This window comes from Tribolium castaneum, chromosome 1 (genome assembly GCF_031307605.1).
Source record: "Tribolium castaneum strain GA2 chromosome 1, icTriCast1.1, whole genome shotgun sequence".
Classification (NCBI taxonomy): domain Eukaryota; kingdom Metazoa; phylum Arthropoda; class Insecta; order Coleoptera; family Tenebrionidae; genus Tribolium; species Tribolium castaneum.
This window is the reverse complement of record NC_087394.1, coordinates 9,823,496-9,844,884: the sequence shown is the minus strand read 5'-3', so window position 1 is coordinate 9,844,884 and position 21,389 is coordinate 9,823,496. Positions and strand designations below refer to the sequence as shown.

At 31.8% G+C, this 21,389-nt stretch overlaps 2 protein-coding genes across 2 annotated transcripts; both read right to left on the bottom strand.

The window, feature by feature from the left end:
* Positions 1-9: 9 nt before the first annotated feature.
* LOC659676 (DNA ligase 1) lies at positions 10-5,779 on the bottom strand. Its single transcript, XM_971232.5, has 3 exons — positions 5,464-5,779; positions 2,075-2,735; positions 10-1,405 (listed from the first exon to the last, which is right to left on the bottom strand). The coding sequence occupies exons 1-3, from the start codon at positions 5,647-5,649 to the stop codon at positions 1,344-1,346; spliced, it is 909 nt and encodes a 302-aa protein (XP_976325.2). The 5' UTR covers positions 5,650-5,779; the 3' UTR covers positions 10-1,343.
* Positions 5,780-6,501: 722 nt separating this feature from the next.
* Positions 6,502-10,009, bottom strand: LOC659607 (RNA-binding region-containing protein 3). Its single transcript, XM_001808849.4, has 2 exons — positions 9,106-10,009; positions 6,502-6,993 (listed from the first exon to the last, which is right to left on the bottom strand). Exons 1-2 carry the CDS (start codon positions 9,923-9,925, stop codon positions 6,536-6,538), a joined length of 1,278 nt encoding a protein of 425 aa, XP_001808901.2. The 5' UTR covers positions 9,926-10,009; the 3' UTR covers positions 6,502-6,535.
* Between the last annotated feature and the right edge of the window lie 11,380 nt (positions 10,010-21,389).

Here is a 21,389-nt window from a genome sequence, read left to right as displayed (position 1 = left end):
AAATTCAAGTTTAAATTTTTCAAAATATATTCTGAAAATGGTCCCCAAAAGATAACACTCCACAGACCTTATACAAAACGATGTACAAGTAATGTAATAACACAGTATGTACACAATACAGGTTTGTATTCAATTTAATTACACAACGGCGGCTTATTTGATTCCACGAAACAAATAAGCTTGTCATATTCAAAGAAAACTGGACTAAAATAAATAGATGACAAACAATTTAACCACCTTAGGGTGTCTCTACAGCAAAACAAACTAACACAAAGCCGATCAATGTACATTTCAAATATCAAATACGGGAGTTATTTACAATAATCAAACTCGAGCCGTATCAAGCAACTAAAATAAAAATGACTAATTTTCTTATCATAAATACTTGCTCGTTAGGGCAATATGTTTTTGTGTACCCGTTACAGTCGACATGAAAAGTACATAGAATATTCAACAAAACTTTACATTGAAAACATATCAAATATTTAATTTTACACATTAGTTACAATATGATACACGCATTAAAAATAGTTTATAGGAAATAAAAATACACTACATTTATTTACCTTAAATCTACAATAAAAAATGACTACTTGCAGTAAAAATATTGATCAGGCAAGACCCTTCACTTGAGACTATATGCCACCACAGAAATGTCAAAAGATTGCTAAATTTTGATTTTCAATTTGTCGCTGCTTGGACATGCACATAATCTCAAGTAAATAATTTCACAGCTTCCTTAAGCAATGAAGAAAGTTTCCCGTCATTGGTCGAGGAAGCAATAGATTGAAGCTTAGTTAGAACTTATTAATTAGGCTGATGCACAAAATCTGAGCAAAATATCTACAATGAAGTGTGACAATATGAAACAAACAACAAATATGGAAGACGTTAACCTACGATTGTTACTCTTCTCGCAAAAATATATTATTAAAAATATCGCATATTTGCAACACACTGCAAGACTATAAGGCCATTTATTTCATTGGATAGGTCAGACATTCATTTGATTTTATTGGCACAAAATACAAATTGCTAAATGAAAAAAATCAACAAAATGAAACAAACAAAACTACATGACCTCATGGAATGCACATTGAATATTGCAGCTATGCTGCCACCTCTTATCTAGACATTTACTTAAAAAAGCTTTCGTTTGATTGTGAATACTATCATGCCACGTTGCACTCGTTATTCTTTTGAGTATGTTTGAATGAATGATGAGTTCAAAATTCTGTGATAATCAGCTACTTAAGTCTTTTTAAGGTTTGAGATCTTGTCTCGTAGCACATAGTCGTAATCACATACCTGACACATACAATATCTGATTTGTTGAACTACTTCTAGTTATCTCTACGCGCTTTTTTCTTACTCTTCTTCGCCACCTTCGCTTCTGTCCAAACATCTACAACAAAGAACAATCAATAATAAGGGAAAACATTCTGTCCCAGCCAACTGATGCTTTTAATTATGCTCAGTTTTTGAAACTGATTTTTTCACAAAAAAATATTACACAAAAATTAAGAATCCTAGAAAACTATCACCAAACAATCAACTGCAGCTAAAGCCGTTTTACCGTTCGCTAAAATTCTAAGTCAGAATGAAAAAATCCCCTAAATCACAGATTTAGACCTCAAAAATTCTTCAAAAGAAAAAGTATAAAGAATTTATTTTTTTTATTATTTTTCACATGTTATTATCTTTTTTTGTATTAATTACGCAAACAAAACTAAATTCGATTATATGAGCACCTCTAGTAATTCACGAACTTATATCGTAAAGAACTAGTCTTTTTAAAAATGTATTATATAACCAAGAATAGTAAATACTAAAGAAATTTTTATAACTTTAAAAAAAAAAATTAAACTTAAAGCTGAACCAATTATTATAAACGTAAAAAATTAAGTTTGTTAAAAGTTGAATAACGTAAAACAAATAATTAAAGTCCCTTTTTTATTTTGTTTTTCAGAGATTATTAAATTGTCTTTCTAAAAACAATTTCAAATGTTTAAAATTATAAATAATTACTGCACTGAATGTGAATAAAATTATTATGAATTTTTGGAGACAGTACCTCCCAGCTCGTCGAAGGCAACGCCTCCCTCTTTGACGGGAGTCTTGGGCGGTTCTTCCCTAATCTCTTCAATCACTTTCTCAACCTTCTGTTTAGGAACTTCCTTTGGAACCGGCGGTTCTTTCTCAACCGGTTTTTCATTCTCCTTCTTGGCCTTCTTTTCCTTCTTCTTTTCTTTCTTCTCTTCAATCACGACAACAGGCTCCTCAATCTGAATCGGTTCCTCTACAGGTTTCTCAACCTTGATCTCCTTTTCCTTCTCACGCAGCTCCTTGTTAACCACTTCCTTGACTAACTTTTCAATTTCGGCCGCTTTCTCGACCTTTTTCGACTTCTTGTCCTTCTTGGCTGGACTCTGATCGGGTTTCTTCTTCTTATCGGCTTTGCTGGGAACGGTCTCCCAGTTGCCATCGTCGAAATCCACTGGTTTCTCACTGAGGAATTTCTTCAAGTTCTTCTTGTTTTTCACTTCTTCGATCACTTTATTTTTGTTGGCTTCGTTCTTCTTATTCTTTTCGGCCTGTTTGTTGTTTTCTATTTTCTTGTCTTTTGGTTTTTGAGAGTCGGTCGAATCTTTGGTTGGCGACCTTTTTGAATCTTTGACTGGTGATTTCTCGGTTTTTGCATCACCAGTAGACACGTGTCCGTTGGCGGTGGTTTTCTGCAAATTGATTAATACTTTATTAAGATTCAATTCATGTTATGTTGTGTAACTGGATAACAAATTATGAATAGACATCAAAAATGACACAAAGCAATGTTTTTTTTATCTTTTATTTGCTCATCAATAATTTATCTAAAATCTAAGAATTAAAGGTCATCTCGAGATTACACATTACACAATAATAAATTGCCAAGAGCCTCGCTAAATTAAGTGTGGTTCATTTTTAACTTAATGATCTCCAGGGATTTTTTCAAGTCTCAAACACAAACTCGGTTTCGTTAGGTTTTACTTATTTAAAAAATTCTTTCCTTGCTCTATACAAATTAAAAATACATTGTACATTTTCCTGTACACATAGCCTTTGTTCTATTGTTTATTTATCTTATCTAGAATGCAATAAAAATTGTTGTCACGTATCGAATTCGTAAGTATGAAATTTTTTATTTTTTCTAATGATATTTGTATAATTTCCCAAAACACACAAATAAGCAAAGATAAACCACAATTGTATCTACAATTCTAACGATAAATATGTACTGTTCGATATTTTTAGCTTTACATGAGTTAATTAGTGGTAATAGCATATCGTCTAGAACGTATAAGTGTATTAATATTTTCAACAAAAAATAGACACTAACTCATTTTAACTACCAAAATAAGATGTATATGATTTTTGAAAGTAATGATTTTTTTACGTGACAATTTCATGGTCGTCAATCATTTATTTGATTGATATAGTTTAGTGTTTTTTTTAGGTCTAATATCTGGCAAGTCCGGTTTCAGGGCTGCAAACGGCTAAATAACTAAATGCTTTTAATTTTGTTGCCAACTCAAACAGTCGTTTTCGATGACCGGATATGTAAATATCTACACACCAATTACAAAAAAGTGTAAATATTAGTTCTAACAATTTTAGAAATTTGTCCTTGATGCTTCATCACGATCTGACAGTTGGGGATAAGTTTGCCATTCTATGGAATGACATTCTATTAAATTAAGAATAAAAAAATATACCTTCGTTTCTCCTTGAAAATTGAGTGAACAGATTTAATCTACTTTTCTACAACTAAAATTAACTGAAATATGGAAAAAATAAGTGGTTTCTGTTACCACAATAATAATAACGGAATTACGAAAATATGGAAATCACCGCAAAATATATTTCCCATTTACAAAGCCATGGTCAGCCAGCAATTATTATTGTAAAATGAAAATAATTTAATGTACGAAAACAACACTAAATTTCGAAAGTCTGGTGAATTTAAGTTTTTAATGACACAATACTTAAGTTTTGAAATGGAAAGTTGGTAGAAACCAATATTTACTTGAAAAGATAAAAAAAGACTAATTAATGCCTTCAATTTTTTGTTATTTTTTTTTATTACTAAAATTCAGAGCCACCGACTTGACAACAATAAAGACCATTTTAAGGTTACCAAACATTTATTTCTGCATACAATGTGAGCCTACTTAAAGGATACTGAATTTATTTACAAATCTCTATAATTAAAATTAATTAATTAATAAAATAATATTAGCAGCAAAAAATATTATTTCTTATATAATTTACAAAAATCCGTAAAAAATGTCACTATCAACAATTTTTTTAAGATTTTTTTGTTCAAAAAATCATTTAGTATTTTGCATGGTATAATTTAAATTTGAAATGACACTTATAGCAATCATAAAATATTTAGATTGATATTTTAATATACATTCTCAATTTTTTTTATTTATTATAAGGAACTGGAACTGGAACTTCTACGGAACTAGAAAAATTATGAAAAAAGGCACATATATAGAGAGAAAAAAAATAGAGTAGCAAACGCTCATTTCTGTGCGACTATTAGTTTTTGAGATATAGCAAAAAATACTTTTAGGAGTGTACAATCAAACTTGACAAAGATTTTGGATTTTGCTAATTATTAATTTTTTAAAGATGAACTCGTCACAATCCATCAATAAAAAATTTGTGTCTGTTTTTAGTAAACTCAAAAAAATATATTTGGAGTTTTTTATGGTCTAGTGTAAACCTGGGTTTGATTTATATTATTTGACAAACGTCACCAATTGATTTTTATTTTTGTTCCCTCGTTTTTGAAAGCATTCTCGAAATAAAAAATTGATCAAAATATGTTTTGGCACCGCTTTTGTTGTCTCATTGTTAAAAATTGTTTAATCAATGCAAATCCAGCGATTTTATTACCGTGACGTTTTAAATATACCTGACCACAAGTGATAATGTTTTTCAATAATCGACACGTTTTATGGCTATGGCAATCAACTTAACAATTAGATTAAGGTGTCGGTTTTAAAATTAATTGCTTTCGCAAAACAACGAAATCAGACGAATTTATGAATATGATAAAGTTGACAAAATATCCAAGCCAAGAATTGAATTGAAAAGTAAATATTTTTGGTTCAGCTGCGGGACAAATTAGCTAAATTATTATGGCCACGGCGCATTCCTTTGTTCCTTTATCACATTTGTTCTGTAGCAATTAGATTTAAATTTCCCACTGACCAGTTATATCTGTTTGATCTAAAACTGGCAAAGATACAAGCAAGTTGAGCAAACAGGTTTATTTTAGCATTTCCCCAAAAATCGTGGGCTATCCGAAGCAAAGCGGCCCCCTTTGGGGCTGCAGCATATGTTAGACTGAATTCGGCGCTCGATCTGAATTAAAAGCCGCGATTTGGGTCCATTGCCATCGTGGGGGCTTACCTTTTCCTTGATTTTCTTCTTTTTCCCTGCTTGTTTTCGATCATCGTTGGTGAGTTTGTCGAAAGGTGGTTGTTCTGCCGATTTGAATCCGAATGTGAACACTAGAATCACTACAATAATGACCAAAGCCACAGGTAACAGGTAGAGGGTGAGTTGGTTATTTACAAGATCTTTCACTAATTCCATTTTGATGGACCGAAAGGTGATTATTTCTACCGAAAAGCTGCCACGGAACCAACGAACAACCGCAAATCTAATTTTTGGTGACGCGGCTGTGACGTAAACAGACACATATGTTTATTTTCTGCATTCTGCGCCACGTATTTGCGCAAGCTGTCAAAATTAGGGACAAATTGGGGAATTCTACACTGCCAACACTACTATGGTGTTTTTTTTGACTAGTTTTTTGCAAAATTAATGATTTCAAAAGACTCGAAAAAAGCAAATTATTGTAATTATTGGAATTGACTTACTGACTTTTTAGTCTGTGTTAGCGCGTATTCTGTGTTTGGATTAAGTTTAAGAAGCCTGTCAAGTAGAATCAACAATAGAATTAATACAAAATAAAAATTTTGAAAAATTGCATAAGATTTCCAGTACATCCTTTCAAAAAATTCAAAACGTTTTAGTTAGATAGTCATATAGTTATTAGTATTTAAAATAGATAAATTATTCTTTCTCTTCATAGATACACATAATTCTTTCACAAAAAAGTTATTCATGACATTATGAATATTACTGAAACAATTAAGATTTACAATTACTGACATGATTTTCCAAAAATTAAATAATTAAATGTGTATTTTTTATTGTATCTAGTGTGAAAATTTAAAACTTAAAATAATTAATAATCACTTAAAATTACTTCCCAATGAAAAATCTGTAATTTTCTTACTATTTCATTGTTTTGATTTTTGTTTGCTTTAAAATTTTCTAAACAACAGTGAACACTGCTTGAAATGTTAAGTTTAGGGTAAAAATTGTAAAATGACACAAAACTGTGTCTGGATTTGCTGACAGGATAATGAAGCCAACAACTGTAAACAACGCCTTTTATTCACATTTTACATTTTCAGTTAGCTTTTTTCGTAGGTGCTGACCTCGCAAACACTACAACTAAAGGCTTATCTTTCAAAATATACGCATTGGTTTCTTTCAATGCTTTTTGTGCGATTTCAACTGAACTTAAAGTAACGAAAGCTTGCCCCTTCATTCTCCCTTCCTGCATAAGTCTTATATCAAAAGTGGAGGGGTTTTCTCCATCACTCTCCACCTTATACCTGTTATAAATATACTCCAAATCTTTCAACTCGGCATTTTTGGCGATATTTTTAATATACAATCGGCAAGTTGGTGCCCCTGGATGATAATTCTTGAAAACTGGAAGCACATCAAGGTCTTTTTCTGGGATTTGATTGGCGGCCAATTCTTTAGCTGTGATAACAGTTTTTTCGGGTTTTTCAGCACTGCTTTCGTCCGCTTCGCACGATGGAATGGTCCCAACGTGTTGTTCCACCTCTTCTTCTTTACCTGATAATTTTTAAATTAAAAATGAAGGTTTGGGATTTGAAAAAACAACGATGAATTTTTGGAGACGGTTCGAGATTTTATTATCTCTTCTTCAGGCCTTAAATTCTCTTAAACATTGAATGAAATGAAAATTATAATGTTTAAAAAAATTTAGGACTGGAACGTCGCCGAAAAATTGATCGTTGTTTTTTATAGAAACTAATAAACGGTTAGGTAAGTAATAGTCACTTTGTAAATAAAAGATTGTAAATACTAGGTAAAAATTTGTTACGTAAAGTAATCGAAATGCTTGGTAATAAACAGAGAGCGGATCTTAGGAAACCTCCTTAACCCGCAATCGTTAAGGCCATTTTTTCAAACTCAAAATAAATCTGTTTTGTTAAAAATGTAAATAGTATTTTAATTTTTCCTAAATTTCTAAATTGCCTTGTATCTATACTATCACTTGTATCCTAAATATGTTTAAAGCATCCAAAGTTGTTTCCAATTTAAAATAATTTATCTTTTCATTTTTTTTAACTAATATTGAGTAAGATTTTTCAATTTCATAGAATTTTAATTTTACATCTAGAGATTTTTTGTTTCACAGGCTTCCAGTCTTTTAATCTCATCAGTTTTTGGTTTCTTAGTTTCCCTTTTCCCCATACTTCTTATTCATTTCCTGTATTTTCAATTTTTCGTGATTTCACTATCTTATAATTTCAGTTTTCCAATTTCTTAATGCTATTATTTTGCAGTTCTATAGTTTTTTAATTTCTCCCTCTTTCCACCGCTCTTAGCACAGAATTTTAATCTCCCTATTTTTGTTTTTTTTTGTATTTCAGCTTTTCAGTATAAAATTTTTTAGCTTTTCAGTCTCTTAAGTTTATTCAGAATGTAAGTGTTTCAATTTTTAGTGTTTCTCTTTTCCTGTTCTCTAGTTTTTTCAGTTTCTTAGTTTTTCGGTTACTTACTAGATCTTTATATTTCAGCTTTTTAGTTTCTCAGCGTTAAGTTACTTTCAGTGGGAAATACTATTGTATATTAAATATTTTTTAAGGTTGCTTTTATTTCTAAAGATTCATGAGTCCTTGCAAAAGCACAGTATTGTTTCAGTCAAGTTCAAGCTACTTTGGAAAAAGACTTTGAAATTTGACACAAAAATTTTTATAAAAAATACTCCAGAAGTTATGGAAAACTGGAAAACAAACTGAGACTGTCCAACAAATTCTAGATATAGAAATCTACTGAAAATAAAAATTGTTACTGAATGAAAAAATATTGATAACGCAGAGATATCAATTTTACATCAGAAAATTTAAAACTATATTTAGGTTAACCGATTAATTAATTGCCCTTATAGCTTTTTATGCAATAAAGAATTTATTTATTTATTTAAAGAATTATTTCGTTTTACTTGTATTTATAAAGGAAAGTATTGCAATAAAAAGTATGTTTTTATTTTTCCTGAAGTGGGAATTAAAAAATATGTATCTACATTATCAGATTTTTAATACCTAATGACCGTTTTTTCCCACCTTTTTTGAAACCTAAATAAAGTTTATTATTTGTTTTTATCCACAAAAATCCGGTCCCTAGTAAAAAATTCTATGTAATAAATTAAGATTTACTAGGTGAAATATTTTAAATGCTAATTAAAATAATCTAAATGTTAAGTAGCAATGGTGGTAACTATGTATTTTTAAACAAAATTTGTTAAAAAAATAATAATACTAGTATTTATAAAACGCCATACCTACTTAGGTTTTTAACACCCAATTAGTAAAATAAATATTTGACATGCTAGGCATGGATTAACAATTTTTGATGTAAAAATTCAAAAAAATACATTTCTTAAAAAAAAGTTTTTTGAAGAAATAGAAAGGACACAGCAAGTGACGTATTTTATAGGAGAAAGTAAACAGTGTAATTGCTCTTATTAGACAAAAAACTTGCATTGACACATTTTTTTTAAATAAAAATAATCTTTAGAAGAGTTTACATAACGTTTTTAATTTTTATCAAGCGGTCATTATTTTTTTATTTTTTACCAAGCATTATTTACTATTTTCACCAAGCGTTTATTAATTCGAAACTGAATTTTAAAATTATCAAAAAAATATATTCCTTTACCATCTAAGGCCGTCGAAGACACTTTCAGCTCGATTTTGCGCTGCGTTTGCACATCCGATTTCTCAAAAACATCCTCAGGCTCATGCTTGGCCCCACTTGAGGCAACTGCGACCGCTGGTTTAATAAATTTAGGCCTTTTAACCGCTTTTTTCTGTCTCAAAACGCGCTTTTGTGGGATTATTTCCTTGTTTGTTTTCGATTCTTCGTCACTTTCTAGCTCCGATTCGGACGAACTTTCTTGGGGCTTAGGTGGAGTCGGGTCTGCAGGCTTCGGCTGAGGCTGCTGTGGGGGCCTCTGTCTCACGGGGTCCGGAAGTGCGAACGGTGGCGGCAGATTCATTCGATTCATCAAGTGCAACACTTGCGTGTAAAATTTCGGTACAGTGGCCAAAGCATGGCCAATATTGTTGATTGTGAGGCGATTGGCTTTGGGGTACACGTATTTGAGGTGAGGGGGCGGTGGTTGTTGGAATCCCACAGCACTGTTGAATGAGTTCAATTTCGTGACAAACGACTTGAAGTGCTCCTTGTTGGTGGCTGTGGTTTGTTCGACCTTTTTGATTTTTGGTAAACCTATGTCGTGGACTGCATATTCGACACACAAACGGTTTTTCAATATGTAGGCTTGGTGGAGGCGAAATAGCACTTCTCGGGCCACTTCTTTCGAATCAAAGCGGGCGAAGGCGACCGATTTTTGGCATGATTTTGAGGTTATAATCTTCACTTTTGATGCTCCGAAGTGCTTCAAAAAGTCTTCCTTTTCCGCATCGCTGAGTTCTTTAGGTAGGTTCTTTATTTTTAAAACGTCCTCACACACCATTCTTGTTTATTGTCAGTAATATAAATTTTCGAATTAAAAAAAAAACAGTTGGTCAACAATCTGTCAGCTGTCATCTGCAGTCATCTGTAATTGACCTTAGTAAGTTTTGTATGAGAGGTTGGTACAAAACGCGAATATTTTTTGTTTAAAAAGATAAAAAAAATGAGGAAGTGTACATAACTAATGGTTTCTAACTGACTTTACACTATGTGGCCTTTATTAAAACGATAATTCATTAGAAATTAAAAATTTTTCATTCGTAACAGTTAACGTTGGCAATAATTATTTACTAAGATGCGGGAACCACAAAAATTAATAAAACTCACTCACCTTGTGGCATCTCCTTCGTCTCCCCTCAGTTAAAAATCCAAAAATTTTGTCCAAGCTTTGCAATAATACGACGTTTTAACTTCAACAAAATTAATTTCGTCTTATACTCGTATTTTCCTAAACACCCATACTTACTGCTGTGATATAAAAATGTTCTACTAATAATTATTGCGCATAGAAAAAATTAAACAAAAGTTACAAAGTTGTCGTCAAAATTACAAATTAAAAAAATTACAAAAAACAAAAATACGAAATCAAGTCCAGAAGTTTTCTTCAAAGGCTTTGAGAGAATTACGTTTCATCTACAACACAATCAATTAATTTTCACTCATATTTTGATATAAATACTTACTGTATTCTAAAATGTTGCACTCACATTAAAAATCACATATTCACACACCTCACCGCACTTAGAAAAAATTAAAATTCACTCACCCTTGGCGTCCTCTTCGTTCCCTCTTCTTCTTAGAACAGACCTACTGAAAATAAAAAAACACAACATCACTATGCAAATTTTTGATACATAACTTTATGTATAACATAACGGATTTATGCTTAATTTCTTTTTAGAGATAAAAAACTTTGGCAACTAACCCTTTAATCCTGATCCTTGTAGCACGATTATAGCGTCCAGGTTCCCTGAAGATCCTTTCCATTGGCACTTTAATCACTCGTAATGTAAAAAATCGCGCACTACTAAATGTCTGTTAAACACTTGAAAATCCACAACACGCACTTACGATCGCTAGAGTTATCTGCAACAACAAATAGGAATAATTAATAATGAATGAAGGAACAAATTTAAATTCGTACAATATACTTAGTCTCGATCTTGCTGTGAATGTTTTTCTTCATTATTTCAGTGATGTTTCGTCAAAAGTCCAGAAGTTTTCTTCAAAGGCTTTGAGAGAATTACGTTTCATCTACAACACAATCAATTAATTTCCACTCAAATTTGGATACTTATAAATACTTACTGTGTTCTAAAATGTTGCACTCACATTTTCACTTCACACACTTCACCGCACTTAGAAAAAATTAAAATTCACTCACCCTGGGCGTCCTCTTCGTTCCCTCTTCTTCATAGAATAGACCAACTAAAAATAAAAAAACACAACATCAGTATACAAATTATCGATAAATAACTTTATGTATAACGTTACGGATTTATACTTAATTTTTTTGGAAAAAAAACTTTGACAACTAACCCTTTAATCCTGATCCTTGTAGCACGATTATAGCGTCCTGGTTCCCTGAAGATCCCTTCCATTGGCACTTTAATCACTCGAAATGTAAAAAAACGCGCACTACTAAATATCTGTTAAACACTCGAAAATCCACAACACGCACATTCAGTCACTCGAGTCATCTGAAACAAAAAATTGAAAAAATAGTTATGAAAAAAAAACAAAATAAAATTCGTACAATATACTTAGTCTTGAGCTTGCTGTGAATGTTTCTCTTCATTATTTAAGAGATGCTTCGTCAAATGTCTGGAAAATTTTCATCAAAAGCTTTGAGAGAATTACGTTTCATCTACAACACAATCAATTAATTTCCACTCATATTTTGATATAAATACTTACTGTGTTCTAAAATGTTGCACTCACATTAAAAATCACATATTCACACACTTCACCGCACTTAGAAAAAATTAAAATTCACTCACCCTGGGCGTCCTCTTCGTTCCCTCTTCTTCTTAGAATAGACCAACTGAAAATAAAAAAACACATCAGTATACAAATTTTCGATAAATAACTTTATGTATAACATTACGGATTTATGCTTAATTTTTTTAGAGAAAAAAAACTTTGCCAACTAACCCTTTAATCCTGATCCTTGTAGCACGATTATAGCGTCCAGGTTACCTGAAGATCCTTTCCATTGGCACTTTAATCACTCGTAATGTAAAAAATCGCGCACTACTAAATGTCTGTTAAACACTTGAAAATCCACAACACGCACTTACGATCACTAGAGTTATCTGCAACAAAAAATAGGAATAATTAATAATGAATGAAGGAACAAATTTAAATTCGTACAATATACTTAGTCTCGATCTTGCTGTGAATGTTTTTCTTCATTATTTCAGTGATGTTTCGTCAAAAGTCCAGAAGTTTTCTTCAAAGGCTTTGAGAGAATTACGTTTCATCTACAACACAATCAATTAATTTCCACTCAAATTTGGATACTTATAAATACTTACTGTGTTCTAAAATGTTGCACTCACATTTTCACTTCACACACTTCACCGCACTTAGAAAAAATTAAAATTCACTCACCCTGGGCGTCCTCTTCGTTCCCTCTTCTTCATAGAATAGACCAACTAAAAATAAAAAAACACAACATCAGTATACAAATTATCGATAAATAACTTTATGTATAACGTTACGGATTTATACTTAATTTTTTTGGAAAAAAAACTTTGACAACTAACCCTTTAATCCTGATCCTTGTAGCACGATTATAGCGTCCTGGTTCCCTGAAGATCCCTTCCATTGGCACTTTAATCACTCGAAATGTAAAAAAACGCGCACTACTAAATATCTGTTAAACACTCGAAAATCCACAACACGCACATTCAGTCACTCGAGTCATCTGAAACAAAAAATTGAAAAAATAGTTATGAAAAAAAAACAAAATAAAATTCGTACAATATACTTAGTCTTGAGCTTGCTGTGAATGTTTCTCTTCATTATTTAAGAGATGCTTCGTCAAATGTCTGGAAAATTTTCATCAAAAGCTTTGAGAGAATTACGTTTCATCTACAACACAATCAATTAATTTCCACTCATATTTTGATATAAATACTTACTGTGTTCTAAAATGTTGCACTCACATTAAAAATCACATATTCACACACTTCACCGCACTTAGAAAAAATTAAAATTCACTCACCCTGGGCGTCCTCTTCGTTCCCTCTTCTTCTTAGAATAGACCAACTGAAAATAAAAAAACACATCAGTATACAAATTTTCGATAAATAACTTTATGTATAACATTACGGATTTATGCTTAATTTTTTTAGAGAAAAAAAACTTTGCCAACTAACCCTTTAATCCTGATCCTTGTAGCACGATTATAGCGTCCAGGTTACCTGAAGATCCTTTCCATTGGCACTTTAATCACTCGTAATGTAAAAAATCGCGCACTACTAAATGTCTGTTAAACACTTGAAAATCCACAACACGCACTTACGATCACTAGAGTTATCTGCAACAAAAAATAGGAATAATTAATAATGAATGAAGGAACAAATTTAAATTCGTACAATATACTTAGTCTCGATCTTGCTGTGAATGTTTTTCTTCATTATTTCAGTGATGTTTCGTCAAAAGTCCAGAAGTTTTCTTCAAAGGCTTTGAGAGAATTACGTTTCATCTACAACACAATCAATTAATTTCCACTCAAATTTGGATACTTATAAATACTTACTGTGTTCTAAAATGTTGCACTCACATTTTCACTTCACACACTTCACCGCACTTAGAAAAAATTAAAATTCACTCACCCTGGGCGTCCTCTTCGTTCCCTCTTCTTCTTAGTATAGACCAACTGAAAATAAAAAAACACAACATCAGTATACAAATTATCGATAAATAACTTTATGTATAACGTTACGGATTTATACTTAATTTTTTTGGAAAAAAAAAACTTTGACAACTAACCCTTTAATCCTGATCCTTGTAGCACGATTATAGCGTCCTGGTTCCCTGAAGATCCCTTCCATTGGCACTTTAATCACTCGAAATGTAAAAAAACGCGCACTACTAAATGTCTGTTAAACACTCGAAAATCCACAACACGCACTTTCAGTCACTCGAGTCATCTGAAACAAAAAATTGAAAAAATAGTTATGAAAAAAAAAACAAAATAAAATTCGTACAATATACTTAGTCTCGAGTTTGCTGTGAATGTTTCTCTTCATTATTTAAGAGTTGCTTCGTCAAAAGTTCAGAAGTTTTCTTCAAAAGCTTTGAGAGAATTACGTTTCATCTACAACACAATCAATTAATTTTCACTCATATTTTGATATAAATACTTACTGTGTTCTAAAATGTTGCACTCACATTAAAAATCACATATTCACACACTGCACCGCACTTAGAAAAAATTAAAATTCACTCACCCTGGGCGTCCTCTTCATTCCCTCTTCTTCTTAGAATAGACCAACTGATAATAAAAAAACACAAGATCAGTATACAAATTTTCGATAAATAACTTTATGTATAACATTATGGACTTATGCTTAATTTTCTTAGAGAAAAAAAATTTGCCAACTAACCCTTTAATCCTGATCCTTGTAGCACGATTATAGCGTCCAGGTTCCCTGAAGATCCCTTCCATTGGCACTTTCACTCGAAATTTTAAAAATCCTGCACTACTAAATGTCTGTTCAGCACTCGAAAGTCCACACCACGCACTTAGATCACTAGAGTTATCTGAAACAAAAAATAGGAATAATGAATAATGAATGAAGGAACAAATTTAAATTCGTACAATATACTTAGTCTCGATCTTGCTGTGAATGTTTTTCTTCATTATTTGAGTGATGTTTCGTCAAAAGTCCAGAAGTTTTCTTCAAAGGCTTTGAGAGAATTACGTTTCATCTACAACACAATCAATTAATTTCCACTCATATTTGGATACTTATAAATACTTACTGTGTTCTAAAATGTTGCACTCACATTTTCACTTCACACACTTCACCGCACTTAGAAAAAATTAAAATTCACTCACCCTAGGCGTCCTCTTCGTTCCCTCTTCTTCTTTGAATAGACCAACTGAAAATAAAAAAACACGACATCAGTATGCAAATTTTCGATAAATAATTTTATGTATAACATTACGCATCAATGCTTAATTTTTTTTAGAGAAAAAAACTTTGTCAACTAACCCTTTAATCCTGATCCCTGTAGCACGATTGTAGCGTCCTGGTTCTCTGAAGATTCCTTCCACTGGCACTTGAATCACTCGAAATATAAAAAAACGCGCACTACTAAATGTCTGTTAAACACTCGAAAATCCACAACACGCACTTTCAGTCACTCGATTCAGCTGAAACAAAAAATTGAAAAAATTAGTAGTGAAAAAAAAAAACAAAATCAAATTCGCACAATATACTTAGTCTCGAGCTTGCTGTGAATGTTTTTCTTCATTGTTTAAGAGATGCTTCGTCAAATGGCTGGAAATTTTTCTTCAAAAGCTTTGAGAGATTTACGTTTCATCTACAATTAATTAATTAATTTTCACTCATATTTAGATACTTATAAATACTTACTGTGTTCTAAAATGTTGCACTCACATTTTCACTTCACACACTTCACCGCACTTAGAAAAAATTAAAATTCACTCACCCTGAGCGTCCTCTTCCTTCCCTCTTCTTCTTAGAATAGACCTACTGAAAATAAAAAAACACAAGATCAGTATACAAATTTTCGATAAACTACTTTATGTATAAGTATATATAATTTTTTTAGAAAAGAAAAAGTGACAACTAACCCTTTAATCCTGATCCTTGTAGCACGATTATAGCATCGAGGTTCCCTGAAGATCCCTTCCATTGGCACTTTAATCACTCGAAATTTAAAAAATCGCGCACTACTAAATGCCTGTTGAGCACTTGAATGTCCACAACACGCACTTACGATCACTAGAGTTATCTGAAACAAAAAATAAGAAAAATTAATAATGAACGAAGTAACAAAATCAAGTTCGTACAATATACTTAGTCTCAATCTTGATGTGAATGTTTTTCTTCATTATTTAAGAGATGCTTCGTCAAAAGTCCAGAAGTTTTCTTTAAAGGCTTTGAGAAAATTACGTTTCATCTACAACACAATCAATTAATTTTCACTCATATTTTGATACTTATAAATACTTACATTGTTCTAAAATGTTGCACTCACATTAAAGATCACATATTCACACACCTCACCGCACTTAGAAAAAATTAAAATTCACTCACCCTGGGCGTCCTCTTCGTTCCCTCTTCTTCTTAGAATAGACCAACTGAAAATAAAAAAACACAAGATTAGTATACAAATTTTCGATAGATAACTTTATGAATAACATTACGAATTCATACTTAATTTTTTTAGAGTTTTTTTCTAAATTTTGTATACTAACCCTTTAATCCTGAACCTTGTAGCACGATTACAGCGTCCAGGGTCCCTGAAGATCCCCTCCATTGGCACTTTAGTCACTCGAAATTTAAAAAATCGCGCACTACTAAGTGTCTGTTAAACACTCGAAAATCCGCAACACACACTTTCAGTCACTTGAGTCATCTGAAACAAAAAATTGAAAAAATTAGTTATGAAAAAAAAAATAAAAATAAAATTTGTACAATATACTTAGTTTCGAGCTTGCTGTGAATGTTTTTCTTCATTGTTTAAGAGATGCTTCGTCAAATGTCTGGAAATTTTTCTTCAAAAGCTTTGAGAGATTTACGTTTCATCTACAATTAATTAATTAATTTTCACTCATATTTAGATACTTATAAATACTTACTGTGTTCTAAAATGTTGCACTCACATTTTCACTTCACACACTTCACCTCACTTAGAAAAAATTAAAATTCACTCACCCTGGGCGTCCTTTTCGTTCCCTCTTCTTCTTAGAACAGACCTACTGAAAATAAAAAAAACACGACATCAGTATGCAAATTTTCGATAAATAACTTAATGTATAACGTTACGGATTTATACTTAATTTTTTGGAGAAAAAAAAACTTTGACAATTAACCCTTTAATCCTGATCCTTGTAGCACGATTATAGCGTCCAGGTTCCCTGAAGATCTCTTCCATTGGCACTTTAATCACTCGAAATTTAAAAAATCGCGCACTACTAAATGTCTGTTAAACACTCAAAAATCCACAACACGCACTTACGATCACTGGAATTATCTGAAACAAAAAATAGGAAAAATTATTAATGAATCCAGGGATAAAATTAAATTCGTACATTATACTTAGTCTCGATCTTGCTGTGAATGTTTTTCTTCATTATTTAAGAGTTGCTTCGTCAAAAGTTCAGAAGTTTTCTTCAAAAGCTTTGAGAGAATTAGGTTTCATCTACAACACAATCAATTAATTTCCACTCATATTTTGATATAAATACTTACTGTTTTCTAAAATATTGCACTCACATTAAAAATCACATATTCACACACCTCACCTCACTTAAAAAAAATTAAAATTCACTCACCCTAGGCGTCCTCTTCGTTCCCTCTTCTTCTTAGAACAGACTTAAACAGAACAGACTGAAAATAAAAAACACGACATCAGTATGCAAATTTTCGATAAATAACTTATGGATTTATGCTTAATTTTTTCAGAGAAAAAAAACTAACCCTTTAATCCTGATCCTTGTAGCACGATTATAGCGACCAGGTTCCCTGAAGATCCCTTCCATTGGCACTTTAATCACTCGAAATTTTAAAAATTGCGCACTACTAAATGTCTGTTACGCACTTGAAAATCCACAACACACACTTTCAATCACTCGAGTTATCTGAAACAAAAAATAGAAAAAATTAATTATTTTCTAGAATGAAAGGAATGGAAAAAAAGTCTTTTGATCCAATATTAAAGATTTCATATTTTCAAATTTTTTATATTTGATTATATTAGATGCAATACATAGATGTTTTTTATTAAAGCCAAGTTAGGTGTTTTCATGTTTTATTTTAGAATTAAGACATACCTAAGCAAAACTTGCTAGAATTTTTCCCGCCAACAGTTTCCCAACAGTTTCCCGCCCGTCATTTTCCCGCCAACAGTTGAGTCCCCGGAACGTTTTACATGGGTTCCTGTGCTGATCTGGCATTGAACACCTAGGCAAGAATAATATTATTTACCTATTTCACATATTCGCACTCAGTTTTGTTCTTATTTTACGTATTTACAATGAAAATGAAATACGAAAATTTTCACCTGCAAGGCGTCACCACCGCGAACACCAATTACCCGCCAAATCGTAGGCGGCCCTTTCCGAATGACAGAATTCCTAGTAATTATATCGAACGTTTTTTAAAATTTTTGCACAATATTTGAGAAAAGAACAGTTTTAACACACTTTTTCACAATGGAAAAACTGTAGGACGCCACCATGAATAAGATGAAGCCGATCAAGACGCCGATTATTTATTGTTACCAATATGTTACAATTAAAAATCACTAAAGAACTTCAGGGGAGGGGGTGCTCTTGTTTAATTTTTCGTGTTTTGGTGGTGAATTTTTGAAAACATTGTTTCCTTTATGAACTGACTAACGTAAATAAAAAATTTCCAACGCCTTCAAACATGCTTTAACCGGATTTAACGAAAGAAATATTTTTTCCCTCTTGTCAATCAACCGGTACTTACCGACTAGAAAAAATTTCGTATCACAGCTAATTAATGATACCATTCAAACACCGGACGTTTTTTTGAAACTTTTGCACAATATTTGATAAGAAAACAATGGTTTTCATACACTTTTTCACGTTATAAAACATTGGCAAAGCCACCACCATCACGACGCGGGCTAATCAAGAGACTTTTTTTATTGTTACCAATGTGACAATTAAAAATCACTAAAAAACTTTATGGGAGGGGTACGCTGTTTAATTTTTTGTGTTTTGGGGACGAATTTTTTAAAACGTTGTTTCCTTTATGAACTGATTAAAGTAAATAAAAAATTTCCCACGCCTTTTATTTCCTGTTGCCGATTAACCAGATCATAGGTGACACTTACCGACTCGAATTTTTTTCACATCACTGCTAATTAATGCAAACCATCGAAACACCGAACGTTTTTTGAAATTTTTGCACAATATTTGATAGTTTTTAGAATTTTTAACGTTATAAAACTATTGGCAAAACCACCACCACCATCACGACACTGACTAATCAAAGGACCAATTGTTTATTGTCACCAATGTGACAATTAAAAATCACTAAACTTCTTCAGGGGAGGGGGTGCGTTTGTTTAATTTTTCGTGTTTTAGTGATGAATTTTTTAAATTATTGTTTCCTTTACGAACTCACAAAAGTAAAGAAAAAAATTTCAAATATGATTTCACCCGTTTTAACTAATGATTTTTTCTTTTACCGATCAACCAGATCGAAGGTGGTACTTACCGTCTCGAAAACATTTCGTATGACAGCTAATTAATGCAACCATCGAAACACTGAACGTTTTTTTGAAACTTTTGCATATTTGATGAAAAAGCAAGGGTTTTTACACACTTTTTCACGTTATAAAACTTTGGCAAAACCACCACCATAACGACGCCGTCTAATCAAGAGACCTTTGTTTATTGTTACCAATGTGACAATTAAAAATCACTAAAAAACTTCAGGGGAAGGGGTGCGTCTGTTGAAATGTTTGTTTGTTTAAAGGGTAATTAACTAATTAAAGAACAATTATGTTGGTTTTTTAGGGCGGGGGGCAAGTACCCGAAGGAGAGCACCTATGGTATTTAGTGTTTAGTACATGGTCAAAGGTGGATCAAACATTTTTCTTTCCAGAAGTAAAAACGTACAAGTTTTGTGCCACTCGGGCCAAGTATCGATATTTTAGCCAAGGAAAAGGACAAATTTTATTTAGCTACAGATAGTAGCCTGATTTTTTGCCCCAGCTTTTAATTATTTTTTGTACAAACTTATGTTTTTCAGGATTCAACTCAGTGGTGCTTGATGTTGACAAACAAATGGATTTCGAGACAGCTTTGCCACACAAATCTCAACGAATTATGAAAGCGTTGAATGTCCTGTAACTTTTGAGAAGATTCAGTTTCCTAACAGACTTTTGGGTTCGATTCGTCCAGTTAATGTCTGCGAAACTGTTGGGATTAAGAATAAAGTGGAGGAGAATGGACGAAAAGTTGTAAAGAGGATGTTTGCTTTGGATAAGGCTCAAAACCGAATTTTCACTTTTATGGGACGAATTTTGAGTAAGTTTGCCTCCTGGTGGTGGTGGTGATGAAAAAAGGGCTCCAATGGTGGGGGTACTTGCTGGTAGTCGGTGTGTATTATGTTGTACGAATGGTGGATTGTATTTATTGATTAATTAATGTAATGTTAATCCAAACTAGTACGTATTACGTGCAAATTTACTTGAAGAGTTTCTTGATATTTGTAGTGTTTCGTTGTTTCTTTATATTATAAAATGTGCTTCCAAGAAACATTCTTGATTGAAATAAATGTCTAGATATTTTTTATTGCATAAAATGCTTATTAATCAAGTTGATTGGAATTTTACGTAACGGCGCATTGTTTTGAAAATTAAAAAATACTTTTTTAATGCTAATTTCAAAATACAGGCCTGAAATATTTTGTATTTTTTGAACTGTTCTCAATACTTAGATATAAAGCAATAATTAAATTGAAAGTGGGCAACTTTTAATACACCTCTCTTCGAATTCTTAGCTAACTGGAAGAAAATTTATGACGGTTTAAGTGCGGATTAACTGCCGGAGGTAACCATTGAAAAGTTAATTATTTTATTGCATTTGTTCAAAACAGGAACATTGTTCTATATTAGAGAATTATTAGCTGTTTTAAAACTATAAAAACGCCAACATCGTATTTTACCGAATTATTTTTTTAAATGAGATTGATTATAAATTGTACAATGGTTATTATATTAATGACTGTGTTAATGATTACATCTCTCATTGAAAGTATAAATTACAATAGCTATTATTTTTCTAAAGTGCATTAATAGAGAAAAAAATGAGTTTGGGGGTTTCCCCACAAAGATACACTGGTTTGATCACTCTACTAATTGCGTTTTCGTCAAATTCAAGCTAAAAGTTTCAGTGTTTATTGCGACTTATGGTGTAGATGATTGTGGAGAATAATAATGTAAAACAGTTTTTTTAAGTCATACTTTGGAGGAAAACATCCTAAATTTTGGTAATTTCGTTATGATTTACATATAAGAAAAATTACGAAAATTTAAATTTCTTCACTCCAAAATAAAACTAATTTTTCGAGAAATCGTTTTATATAATTATTTTTCACAATCATCTTCACCATCAATAGCAATGAACACTGAAATTTTTTGCCGATATTTGAAGAAAACGTGATTTAAATTGCACTTGAAATGCACCTTGAAACCAATGTATTTTTGTAGGCAAGCCAGGA